Source organism: Urtica dioica, chromosome 11 (assembly GCF_054948205.1).
Source record: "Urtica dioica subsp. dioica isolate 48M chromosome 11, U.dioica_male_clone48M_v1_H2, whole genome shotgun sequence".
NCBI lineage: Eukaryota > Viridiplantae > Streptophyta > Magnoliopsida > Rosales > Urticaceae > Urtica > Urtica dioica.
The window spans coordinates 22,967,972-22,981,168 of NC_142766.1; the positions used below are offsets into that span (position 1 = coordinate 22,967,972).

At 38.9% G+C, this 13,197-nt stretch overlaps 3 protein-coding genes across 4 annotated transcripts; 2 read left to right on the plus strand and 1 right to left on the minus strand.

The window, feature by feature from the left end:
* Positions 1-2,947: 2,947 nt before the first annotated feature.
* Positions 2,948-7,354, plus strand: NADK1 (NAD kinase 1). 2 transcript variants are annotated; one of them, XM_089601073.1, is made up of 11 exons: positions 2,948-3,149; positions 3,515-3,659; positions 3,773-3,892; positions 4,098-4,273; positions 4,561-4,674; positions 4,853-4,947; positions 5,148-5,254; positions 5,529-5,602; positions 5,979-6,057; positions 6,156-6,463; positions 6,760-7,354. In XM_089601073.1, exons 1-11 carry the CDS (start codon positions 3,123-3,125, stop codon positions 7,069-7,071), a joined length of 1,557 nt encoding a protein of 518 aa, XP_089457199.1. In that variant the 5' UTR covers positions 2,948-3,122; the 3' UTR covers positions 7,072-7,354. The 2 variants fall into 2 exon arrangements, with proteins under 2 accessions (XP_089457199.1, XP_089457200.1); XM_089601074.1 differs by having other exon boundaries at positions 3,524-3,659.
* Positions 7,355-7,831: 477 nt separating this feature from the next.
* On the plus strand, positions 7,832-9,526 carry LOC149382587 (fringe-like protein (DUF604)). The gene is made up of 3 exons (XM_089601660.1): positions 7,832-8,661; positions 8,746-9,279; positions 9,351-9,526. The coding sequence occupies exons 1-3, from the start codon at positions 7,912-7,914 to the stop codon at positions 9,447-9,449; spliced, it is 1,383 nt and encodes a 460-aa protein (XP_089457786.1). The 5' UTR covers positions 7,832-7,911; the 3' UTR covers positions 9,450-9,526.
* Positions 9,527-9,762: 236 nt separating this feature from the next.
* On the minus strand, positions 9,763-12,884 carry LOC149382588 (UvrABC system C protein, putative (DUF3411)). The gene is made up of 8 exons (XM_089601692.1): positions 12,153-12,884; positions 11,484-11,552; positions 11,008-11,139; positions 10,874-10,927; positions 10,728-10,772; positions 10,501-10,640; positions 10,268-10,393; positions 9,763-10,170 (listed from the first exon to the last, which is right to left on the minus strand). Exons 1-8 carry the CDS (start codon positions 12,699-12,701, stop codon positions 10,125-10,127), a joined length of 1,161 nt encoding a protein of 386 aa, XP_089457818.1. The 5' UTR covers positions 12,702-12,884; the 3' UTR covers positions 9,763-10,124.
* Between the last annotated feature and the right edge of the window lie 313 nt (positions 12,885-13,197).

The following is a 13,197-nucleotide window of genomic DNA, read 5'->3' on the forward strand; positions in this document are numbered from 1 at the left end:
TGAATCAAAGTAAGAGTCTCACATCATAAAGACGAGGCTTTTCATGTGTTTTCAAATTCTATTAATATATATATATATATATATATATATATATATATATATATATATATATATATATATATATACACACACAAGAGGGCGTATCTAAGCGATAAGCATGCTCACATTCCAAATGATGAGATAAATTTAAGTAACGAGAGCAAAAATTATCCCAAAAAAAAGTCAATGATAAAGATGATTTCATTTAATTGCTTCTATTATTTTTGGTTGGAGATAAGTACACAAAATGTACGATATCCTATCTATTTGGTCTGAATTTGATGTTGGATTCAATGGATACACCTCTGATCAATCACAAGGTTCACAAATCTGTATCATAATAATATGTATAATTTCACAATTGTCAATTTAGTTAACAATTCTATATGGTAATTTTGTAGTAAAAAAGACAAGGGAATGTTACCATAAATAAATATTTCACAAACGCTTCAATTGAATATTCTCATTCTATGAATACCTCAATTTTTTAAACTTACCATAAATATTTATTCATTTTTAATTTTCATATAATTTGAAAGTGAAAATAAAAATTGAATGAAACTATAAAAATAAAAAACAAAGGGAAAAAAATGTAAACAACAATATAAACATCGTAAAAACGAGATATCTACACAATAAAAAAGAATAATATATTTCAGGAACAAAGTTTGAAACAAGGTAATGGAGGTCATTTCCAGTAAAGAATAATTTGAGTATACAGGCCTTAAAATATTCATTCTCGAAGTTGGGTTCGGTTGTGGGATTAGGCATTGTAAACAGGTTTTTTTTTTTTTTTTTTTAAGTACACGGGCCTCAACGGGCTGATTTGACTCTCTCTTATGGTATCTTATTCAAGCCCAGTTTAGATTGTTCCCGGAAGAAAGATTAGCATGTTAATCCTGAATAATAATTATAATATAAAAATTTAGTTGACTCTTAACTCGTAAGTAAGTGCAAAATAATTAAGGTGTTTGGTTCACAAACATGTCACCTTCACCAACCACTTATTGACTAAACTAGTCTTCCTGCGTTTAGTCAAACATAGATGACACAACATATTACACGATTATTATTATTATTGTTGAATAAGTCCGACAAAGCACGATATTTTTTTTTCTCGTGGTCAAAAGTCTTGATTGTGTTTAGCTGTTTACCTTTGACGTTTCACGTCGCATACGTTTACTAACCCCCCAACAAACGTCCGTTTCATTAGACGGAGTTCCACATACAAACACAAACACAAACACACGCCTTAAAAAAAAAAAAAAAAAAAAAAAAAAAAAAAAAAAAAATCTTCATTCACGACTTTCCTTCAGCCTCTATATAAAGTGTTACTTTATTGACGAATCATTTGTATATTGTATAATAAAGCTACCAACATATTATGTTATTTCCCATCGGCCACGTCGTTGGTGACGACATATAACCTATCATTTTCAGGGTCAACACTCTACCATTACACATGGCATGTGAATTTGATGTCCAAGTTTATAGCAAATAAAACCTCATGAATACTAGTCCCCATAACATTTATACACCAAGCTACCTAATATGTCCAAAACTAGACGCATATAGGTTTTTGTACTCCTATATGGCCAAGCAATTGTCTTTTTACGTCTCAACATTTTAGTAAAGAAGGTTCATTTTTAACCTAAAAGTATATCATCAGCAAGTTGAATACGAAGAGGGAAAATAGTACAACTAAAATAGTTTTGACTATAAAGTTCCCTAATTTATTTCGTTGCTAGTATTCACATTAGCTTAATGTATGTTATTTTAATATAAATCAATGGCTTTAAGTATCATAATTTAATAGTATTTAAACAAATTGAAGTATGGTAGAAAAAAATAAAGATGTCTTTTATGAAGAAGAAATAATGATATGGGTGAGTTTTCTACATTTGTTGACTACATAATTTCAAATCATAAATTTAGTAATTCATTTTTCTTGCTCACATTAGCATAAGGTGGCCAATTTCTTAAGAAGAAAAAAATAGATGGAGATTTATGTTGTCCTTTTATCTAAAAATTTAACAACATTGTCACCAACTAAGAAGATTGAAGCTCAATTGTTTATAGATATTAAGTATCACTACGATTTCTTTATATACTAGTTCCAGGCACACGCTCGCGCGCGTGGGAGACAGAGAGAGAGAGAGCAGAGAGAGAGATGAAAGAAAAAAAGAAAAGAGAAAACCTCAGAGAGAGAGAGGAGAGATGAGAGAATAAAAGAAAAAGAGAAAACCCCAGAGGAGAGACAAAGAGAGAGCGGGAGAAAAAAGAAAATAAATCCATAACATCAGAGGAAAGAATAGGAAGTCAGAAAGCCACAAAAAAAATTGACCATAACACCGCCACGTGTCTTTCACTGGTGCGCCGACGTGTCAACCATACAAGAGGTGCGTTAATAGGAGGTTCTCCTTATTAACTAATTATTATTATATATATATATATATATATATATATATTAAGAAAATTACATAAATAATATCAAAATAATACCAATTATTTGTTTTCATAAACAATATCAAAACATAATTTTGGTGAATATAATTCCGATTATGTTATAACTAGTAGTACCTTGCAATTTTTATTTCTTTTCTAGGAAATAGTAATTGCGTTGGATAACGTTGATCATTCCCATTGTCATCAGCTAATTATATAAGGGATAATTAAACAAGTCAACGGTAGGTGCAAATGAGGGAGCACGGTGGGAACGATGCAGTGGATAACACGGGGAATTGAGTCCGTTGACTCGAATGCAACGACGACACACTCCTGAATTGCCACGCGTTTTGTTGGTGGGCCCCACTACATGCGCACCACTATCTCCCTCAGCGCGCCACATCAGCAGATCTTCTACTTCTTCTTCGTCTCTTCTGCTAAAACCAACGCAATCATTCATTTCATATTGTGTAAACTCACATATAAAATAATTATTTATATGAATCAGATCATTTGTCTCTTCTTCCTTTATCTCAACTACTTTCACAAACAAATGATCTTATATAAATAGAGAGAAAAGGAAGATCAAAGAGAGACAAAAAAAAAAAAATATCAGCGATTGATCAAAATCTCCAGCCATGTCTCCGAGCAAGCTCAATTCTGATGTATATTTCTTCTTTCTCTCTTTCTCTATATCTCTCTCTCTCAGTACATAAGTATTTTTCTGCGTACACATGTATTTATACACATGTTCTTGAATCATGGAATTTGTTGACTTTCTATGACGTTTACTTTTTATAATTAGAGTTTCTAGAATGGGGCGCGAATTTTCCGGTGAAGATTCTGAACCTTGTTTTACATGTGTAAAGCCTAAAGAAAGTTGACTATGGTGGCGTAATTAGAGAAACTAGGAATGTGTACAAACAAAGTGCTATCCATGGAATTTTGGGTTTTTTTAATTTGCGATACGTTAATTAGGTGCGAGTAAAAGGATATTAGCATTACAGTGATAGGTGTTCTCTTTGGACAGGGTGATCAGAGTGCTTCTGGGGAGAACGGGTTTCTCAGCCCGCTTTCGCTACTGAATTCAGAGAAGGCTGTTCAGGAGCTTCTTCAACAAGCTCCGATCCAGCAAAGCGATGATCATCTAATCGAGTTCTCCGAGGCTTTGAGAAGTAAGATCTGGTGTTCAATTTCATTTCAATTGATTGGACTGTAGTGTGTGGTGTTAGGGTTTGTGTTTAGAGAATGTTTTGCCTTATCCTTTTTTGGATCGACCATTTTGCAGCGGTTGCAAAAGCCCTGCGGAAAGCTGCAGAAGGAAAAGCCTCTGCTCAAGTCGAGGCCGCAGAGTGGAAGCGGAAATTTGAACTCGAGAGGGAGCGGAATTTGCATTTGGAATATAAAGGTTAAAAGATTACTCCACATCTATCATTTCGAATGATTGCTTTGTCATCTACGATTTAGAAAAAAACAGTGGTTGAAGGGTTTTTTTTTTTTTTTAGAGATTCTCTTTGGGAAAATGACCGATATCTTTTAGCTTGGGCGGGGAAGGCCTGCCCTATTTGGCGGATTGTTCATAAATCATTGAATTCTTATTGATTGCATTGCAGACCTGTCACTTGGGAAAAGCAATGGTGATTCTCAAAGGATGGAGAACTCAACTAGCCATTCTAGTCAAAGAGATGAACTATGTTGCGGGAGTAATGGAATATGCTCTCATGAGGTTCTTCGAGATGGGGAATCTGAAAATGGTTCCAAGATGGGTTCGGATAAGTATACAAGAAAGGTGAATTTCCAAAATTTTGGCTTGATATTTCCTTTCTTGTACTTGGATGTTCAAACTGTGTTAGAATCTATATTGAAAGGTCTGAAGACAAAGTCTATTTCATAGCAGTCTTTTGATTTGCGGCGTTTTAGGATTCATCATATATTGCGGAGTAGATACTATCGTACTAGTTTTGATGCTTTTTTTTTTTAATTTAATTAGAAAAGAAGATAATTGTATGTTTTTTACTACATTTTGCAACTCTTTTCGTACTATTAGACAAACTTTTCTCTTCTTCCATGAAACAGGCCTCGTTCAAGCTTTCATGGTGCTGTAAAGGTGAGCAAAGTGACCAACATAAGCATGATATCGTCTCTTTTGAAAAGGGAAACATAACGACAGCAGAGCGTAGTAGTAAACAGGTAATATTCTCTACCTTCCACACACAATACAATTAATATGAGTTCATTCTAGTCATTGGACCTTTCCATTATTCCTATATGATGGTGTCAGACTACTATCAAATATTATTCTACCTTTATGTACCCGTTTACATGTGTCCCTGTGATATCATCAAATAAAAACTACTTTTCATTTCAGATTTCTTTGAAGTGGGAATCTGACCCTCAGAGCGTGCTTATAATGACAAAACCTAACTCAGCTTCAGTTCAAATTCTGTGCGGAGAAATGGTCAGGTGTGGATTCTGTGATGTCCTTTTCTGCAGCTAAGACTTGAACGTTTCGTCATAGTAATTTCCGTCAAGAGAGTTTCTATGAAACAAAGAAGAACATATTAAGGATGTTCTTCTGATCTCATGAACTCTGTAACCTACATGGCCGAGTATATGATGATATTCTTTTTTCCCTTCACTGACCATCTATTTATTTTAAGCAGATGGTTGAAAGAGCTTAAAAAGTTGGACGTTTATGTCGAGCCGCGTGTGAGAACTGAACTCCTTACAGAATCATCTGACTTCAACTACGTCCATACCTGGAAAGATGGTAAGCAGTGTAACATTGTTGGTTCGTGGTGCTAAGGTTCATTCATGCGTGAAAGCAATATTCCTCTCATGGACTAAAAGCCTTAAAGTTCAACTCCAAACCTTCATGCTCTTTAAGTGTGACTTGCCTTGCCCACACTTATTTTTTTCCAAAAAAAAACATGGTTTTTATCTACCTTAATTTTTATTTTTGATACTCTATATGTTTGCCTTTAAATAAAACTATACTTGTGGATTTGGTTTTGAATGTTTCGTTGTTGATACCTTGTTGGCAGAAAAAGAAATCGCTTTACTCCACAGAAAAATTGATCTTGTAGTGACGCTAGGTGGAGATGGAACCGTGCTCTGGGTAAGTGATAACCTATGATTTTAAACTGTAATTTTTTTTTTCCCGGAACCCTTGGATGGTTTTGTTTTGCAATTTCCTCTATCTATTCATGGTTGATCTTTCGTAAAAAAGAAATCATTTGGAAGGTTGCTGCTTCCAAAATTCAGTCTACAGATGTTTGAAAATTAAATGCAAAGCATTAGATAATCTGACATCATAGTTTTTTCCCTCAAGGATCGGAATAAGAGTAAATGGCTCGACCGGCCATAGAAATTTCTAGGCCTATAATGTAGTAACCAGAGAGACTTATGTGTCTATACCCATTTATATTTTATATTTTCTCTCTTTCTGAACTATTTCATTTCTCCTTCTATTGATGAAAGTTATATATATGCAGGCGGCGTCGATGTTCAAAGGACCTGTTCCTCCTATAGTCCCATTTTCTCTGGGATCGCTAGGCTTCATGACCCCTTTTTGTATCCTTCACACTTGCTGCGTAAACCCAAATAAATGTTTTTTTTTTCACTCACTCTTACGTACTAAGCGAGATCTTTAACACGCTGGAAAAACTCAGACAGTGAGCGTTACAAAGAATGCCTGGACTCCATTCTGAAGGGCCCGATCAGCATCACGCTGAGGCACCGGCTGATGTGCCACGTCATCAGAGACGACGCGAAGAACGAGTACGAAACCGACGAGCCCATCGTGGTCCTGAACGAGGTCACCATCGACCGAGGCATATCCTCTTACCTAACCTACCTCGAGTGCTACTGCGACAACTCCTTCGTCACCTGCGTCCAGGGCGACGGCTTGATTCTTTCCACCACCTCGGGCAGCACCGCCTACTCGCTGGCCGCCGGCGGATCCATGGTTCATCCCCAGGTATATATAGATATACACAAAACCACATATAATCTATAGGATAATATAACATAATATACAACTATATATTTTTCGGAATATTCCGTATTTTCCGGGTAAATTTGAACAGAAAAACAGGTCAGGAAAATATAGAATAGTTTATGCAATCATGTCGGTGTCCAAGGAAAAATATTATGCTTGATTAAAACAAGCTTGCCCAATAGGACCTTGTATATATAAAGCATAAAGACCCTTGTGATAACATATGTAGAAAGATGTGAATAAAGAGTGTGTTGGGTACACGAACGAATGAACAGGTGCCGGGAATTCTGTTCACGCCGATATGTCCGCACTCGCTGTCGTTCAGGCCGCTGATACTGCCGGAGCACGTGACGGTGCGGGTTCAGGTGCCGTTCAACAGCCGCAGCCACGCTTGGGCCTCGTTCGACGGCAAAGACCGGAAGCAGCTCAGGCCGGGGGACGCCCTCGTCTGCAGCATGGCCCCCTGGCCCGTCCCCACCGCCTGCGCCGTCGACTCCACCGACGACTTCCTCCACAGCATCCACGACGGCCTCCACTGGAACCTCAGAAAGTCCCAGTCCCACGACGGCCCTCGCGATAACCAATAACTACATTTTATTCATTTCGATAAGGAAACCGTGTCTTTTGGCCGTTTTTCAGATTAATCATATTAATTAATTACGATGTTGTCATATATTAGCATGCAGAATTTAAAAAAAAAAAAAAAAAAAAATCAATCACAGGCTTTTACAATTTATTTCTATGGGTTCCAGTATTATTATCCAGTATACATGGCATTTTGTCAACTTTTATAAACATACATGGCATCGGTGCATAAGATACTATATGTATGTATAAATATGAACCAAAATGCCTTCTATAGTTTTTACAGTCACCAGTTTCTTTAAACGGTTCGATTCATAAGCCCAAGACGACTTCTGTTTGCAAATCGCAATACATTTTACTTGCAAATCACGGCTCAAAAAGCGTGTGTAAAAATTGATGAAAAACGTGAGCTACTATGTACTCTATTTTCCCAAAACACAACTCCTAATAATTTTATCAACTTAAATAATGATTCATGCCCACAAGCATAATCTCCATCTCACGAAGGTCATCACGCGAAAAAAAATACACAAACAATTTTTTTAATACTAAACCAAAGAAACAAATCAAGCAAAAGCAAACACATCACATGTATTTTAAAATCTCTAAGCAAGAATCATGGGACTACAGTTTTGAACTCTATATGAGTCTCTTAACGGCTGATTATATATATGGTCGTTTTAGTACGTATAAGTTATTCACTTATGTTCTCTATCACATTGATCACTTTTAATTAGTCCATTAAAAAAATGTCGTCGTCCATGAACTTGGCAAACTTACCTACAACGCCACATAAGCCAAGCAATAGTATCACTTTATCATCCGGAGCCATAGCCAAATCCATGACCATTTCAGGCCTTTTCATCTTTTTGTTTTACATAATCTCATTCGACACAAACCATTATTCTTACCAACCCTCCGATCTTTTGGCGACTTTGAAACAGAAATTCCCACTAATAAGTACAACAACAAAAGAAGATCCTCCTCGTACAAATATAAGCCACATTGTGTTCGGAGTTGTGGGCTCGATGAACACGTGGCGGTTCAAAAAACCCTACTCGGAATCTTGGTGGCGACCAAACATCACGAGAGGATATCTCTTCCTCGACAGGCCTCCGTCCAAAGAGTTCTTGCCTTGGCCTTCTTCTTCGTTGCCCTTCCGGGTCAACAAGGACATTAGAGGCTTTAAGATCTACCCGAGATTTGCGAGGCCCGGTCAAGTAAGAATAGCGCGGACCATTTTGGAGACTTTTAGAGAAGGCGACAAGGACGTGAGGTGGTTTGTTATGGCCGACGATGACACTGTCCTAGTCGTTGACAACTTGGTCAACGTTCTCGCGGGGTATGACCACACCAAGCCCTACTACATCGGTACCAACTCCGAGTGCGTAAAGTCAAACTTTGACTTCTCATTCGACATGGCGTTCGGCGGGGCCGGCTACGCTCTCAGCTACCCTCTTGCCGCCATGGTGGCGTCCAAGTTGGACTCTTGTCTCGAGAGATATCCCAATTTCTTCGTCAGCGATTTCTTGTTGTACACATGCTTGTCTGATCTCGGCGTCGCCCTAACTCAAAACAAGGGATTTCATCAGGTAGTTAACTTGTACTCCAAGCTATCTTAACGATTATTGGTAGGCGTGTCAGGTCTTAAGACTATCATTGTGACGTGATTGCAGATCGATCTACGCAGAGATATATCGGGCCTACTATCGTCGCACCCTCAAACCCCACTGCTCTCGCTCCACCACATCGACACTGTGGACCCCATCTTCCCCAAGAAGAGCCGCGCAGAGTCTATAAACCACCTAATGAAGGCGGTCCGAGTGGACTCGTCGCGGCTCCTCCAACAAACGATATGCCACAACAGACCGACCAACTGGACCGTCTCTGTGTCGTGGGGCTACGCGGCTCACCTCTATGAGTCCGTGTTGCCGCGGAGCTTCCTACGAAGGCCACTCGAGACTTTCAGTCCGTGGAAGAAGACGAGGCCACCTGTCTACATGTTCAACACTCGATGGCCCAACGACAACCCTTGCGAAGCTCCACACGGCTTTTTCTTCGAGAACGTCACTAGAGACGATGTTCAAATCATGACTACTTACGCTAGGGCTTCTCTGCGCGGTTTGCTTCCGTGTTCTTCCAGCGGAAATCATTCAGCGGATCATATCGACCGGATTCGAGTTTTTTCTCCTGCGAAGTTGTCTCTACGTGTGAGTTTTTCTTCGTAAGTTTCTTATGGAGGTAAATTTTAGTTATTAATTTTGTTTTGTTGATTTTTCAGGTTGGAGGGAGAGACTGTTGCGATGTCTTGTATCCAGCGAGCATGAATACTACAGAGGTCAGATATAGGCCGTGCATGAAATATGAAGTCACTGCCTGATTAACACAACAAATGTTATCAATTAATCCTTGTAATACATTGCGGAAAGTTACGATTCTAATCGCAGTTGTGCTTAATCAAGGGAATGCAAACAATTTTGGTAGTCCAAGTAATGTAAAGGGGAGGACCAAGGTAAAATAAAAAAAATAAATAAAAAAAGCCATCAACGCTCAGATATCTTGTTGTGATAGAAAAATTTTACTTCTTGCTCTTGCAGCATAAAATATGATAAGAAAATTAAATAGTTCGATGCTCAAAGGCTCAAGCAACAAAACTAAAGACAAACCAATTACAACAAAACAAAGTATGTTATTCAAATAGTTGGAATCCAATAATAGAAGTGAAACTGCAAACAAACGCAGCCCAGAAAAGATAACGCGACAAATTTCAAGTTTCTGTAACACACGCAATAGTCTTGCTGCCACTCGAGCAAGATGTTGAATTTGGGGTTCGAATCATAATGAACTATGATACAAACAAGAAAAACCTGTTAGACCAACGAGCACTAAAACGCACGAGGACAGAGAATACCCTAAGCATTCTAAGCATCCCAAAACTTCCACCGAATCCACATTAACTGTGGGTTCAGTCCAACTTCCCTCTGTAACTTAAAAAGAAGAAACAAAGAAAAGAATCTTAGCGAAAGAGACAATATTACTCTTTTGCTTTGATTTCCTAATGGGACTTCTGAATTCCTATTAAACGAGCATAGTCCACCCACCTGCGAGGAAACAGACCCCAGACCAAATTGAATCAATTGAGTGAAAAAAAAAATGCTTTGGGAGTTGGAAAACTATTTGATTGGCGAGAGAGCTTACAAAAGAGAGCCCAAGAAGGTGTTTCCAGTCCTAACGGCAAAGCACAACGCGCTTAGGACGAGCTTGTGCTTGTGTAGTAAGGGCTCCAATACACGCTGCTCAACGACACCGGCCACTACTTGGTACCTGTCGTAATCAATGGTGGCACGGTAAAACATCACACAAATCCAGTTTTCTTTTCATATTAAATTGGGACAGAGAATCTCTGAAGATGCCAAGAAAAAACTACATACCTGAGGTTGCTAGAAACAGCCATGTAAACACCGTATGCAACACTGGTAGAGAGTATAGGGACGTTCTCGATTTCATCGGCAGAGGACTTATTGACCGCCTTCTTGGCATTTATCAAGGCATTTGTCACAGCCGTGCCGACCTAGATTAGAAGAAACAAAAATATTATTTATTTCCTGATGTAGGTGGAGTAGTGCATCGAGTAATAAAACAATCTAAAGTAACTAACCAACGATGAAGCAGTCCCAACTACGAAAAGCTTTGACCCATTGCGCTGAACAAAGAAAGAACAAAAATATTGTGAAAACACGCAAATTCATCCAAGCAAACCTTGCAAACGACGACAAAAATTCGTCCTGGTAAGAATCTACTTACCACTATTGCACCGATCCTTTGCAACATAGTATACGATGTTCCGGACAGGGCAACCTGTAGAGAGAATTTTAGCAATATGTCGGTAACGCGATGTGATTTCTCACGGAAATATTGGGGTATTGTCGAGACATGACCTGGAAGGCGTTATCAGGGCAGTTGTGGAAAAACTTGGCAAGTTGTCCTGCGCTGGTTGAGATTGGTGCTCGGAGAGACACCGTGGGAGCGGGAAGATAAACAAGCATGAAATCCGCAATTATAGCCATCACCTACGAAATAAATATAGGAAAAATAAGTTTCGGGAATTGAAGCAACATATTGTCACACACATATGCTACGAAATGATTAGACATCAAGACTACAACTAATAGCTCTCAAAGTATTTAGTCGTAAGATGTTCAAAAAGGCTAGAACATAAAAGGCATCTCCATAGCAAGAAGAAACGAATCTCGGTCACGAACCAAGTTAGCTAAATAAACATATCCTCAAATTTATCAACAACTAATGCCAAAAGCCCTTTACAATTTTCAACATGTTACAGGAGATAATCATCAGGTACAGCTTTGATATAAAGAGTTTTAATTTTGGAAGGGAGATTTAGGAAGACACATACCACATCTGCAAAAACGACTTCAAGCTCGTTGAAGAAGTTTTCCCTGCGTCGTTCGTACTCAGCCGCGGTCTAAAAGAACACACACACACACAAAAAAAAAGGTCGATAACATAAGTTAGAATCCAATCCATGTTGTATTATATGCATCGATCTAATTCACTCTCTTTCTCTAATACTCAAAACAACATCCTCGCCTAATCAAATTCGAATTTCATAGCCTACGATTGCGCATTTCTAACTTCAACTTTGGAATGCCTTTAAAGAAACTTTTCAAACATTTCCTCATAACAAATACATACTCGCAGTTAAATAGACAATTAGAGGTTAATTAACAGTCGTACATCAAGATATTTCCCTCGTTGAACATGTAAAGACTCTAACTTTTTCACATTCAGACAAACAAACATCAGAAAGTTAAAACAATAAGATTCGTCTCCAATATCTAATAAAAACAGTAATGAGAGACCTAATGAATAAAAACCTCACTATCAAAGACAACGGAACCAAAGAAAAAAACCTATCTCCAATGGAAAGGCCAAATCTATCACACTCAGCCAAACAACATTTAGAAAATCTCCAAATCAAAAGCCATCAACAAGATTGTGCATTCGAGTTCTCTGTTCTTATTTCTATCTGAAAATAATAAAAATACAAATAAATAAACCGGACCTTGGTGAAGACTCCGACACCGCATTCCATGGCCATCTTAGCCAAGAACAAATCGTCCGCCAAAAGCCTCTCTCTGAATCCTCCGAACTGCATAAGCCACCGCATAATCGCCGACTTCTCGAGCTCCAGGAACTTTTCGACGACCTTCCCGGGGATTCGTCCGGCCTCGATCGCCGCCGCCAAGTCCTTCGGAAGGCTCTCCATCGACCTCTCCGCCTCCTTCAGAGCCATCACCGCCTCGCCCTTGTTCTTCCACCCAGCATTATCAGATTCCCCTCCGTCTCCGTGATCGTCGCCTCCGCCGCCTCCTCCGGCGCCGCCGTGAGATCCGAGGCCGTTTCCGCCGCCGCCGCCGACGGAAGCGACGACGAAACGATTCTCGCGGTGGCGGAAGGCGATGGCGGCGGCGGGAGTATTGGATACGTGGAGGCGGAGGAGCGAAGCCGACGAGGGAAAGGCAGTTTGAGGGACGAGATTGGAGAGAGACGATGACGACGACGGCGGAGATGCCGAGGAAGAGGAAGGAGTGAAGCAGAAGGCGATCGCCATGGTCGGAGCTTCGATGATACAGTTACGGCGGCGAAAACAATAGGAATCTCTCTCTCCTCTGCCTCTTTTTTCTTATTCCCTCTCGCTGTCTGCCTGTGTTTGGTACTCTAAAAAAAAAAAAAAAATAATTAGAGAGGCGTGATCTCAGACAGGAGAGAGAGAGAGAGCGAGAGAGAGATAGTATATGTATATATGTGTAATATACGTGTGCATATAAAAGGTAGGGGTTTTGGGGCACTGGTCGTTTTCGCTCTATAAATTTCTTCTTCTTTTCTATAGAAAAAAATAATCGTAATTGTGATATGCTATAAAAAAATAAATAAATAAATAAATTAACCCAGATACACCCTACCTACCGAAAGCTAAATAAATTTTTGGAAAATCAAAATACCACTGGACAATATCTTTTATTAATTCTTGACTTTCATTTATGTTTTTTCCTTTTTTACTACTGTCAAGCGACTATATAGCCAAATAGAACTTAAATTTTTGCAAA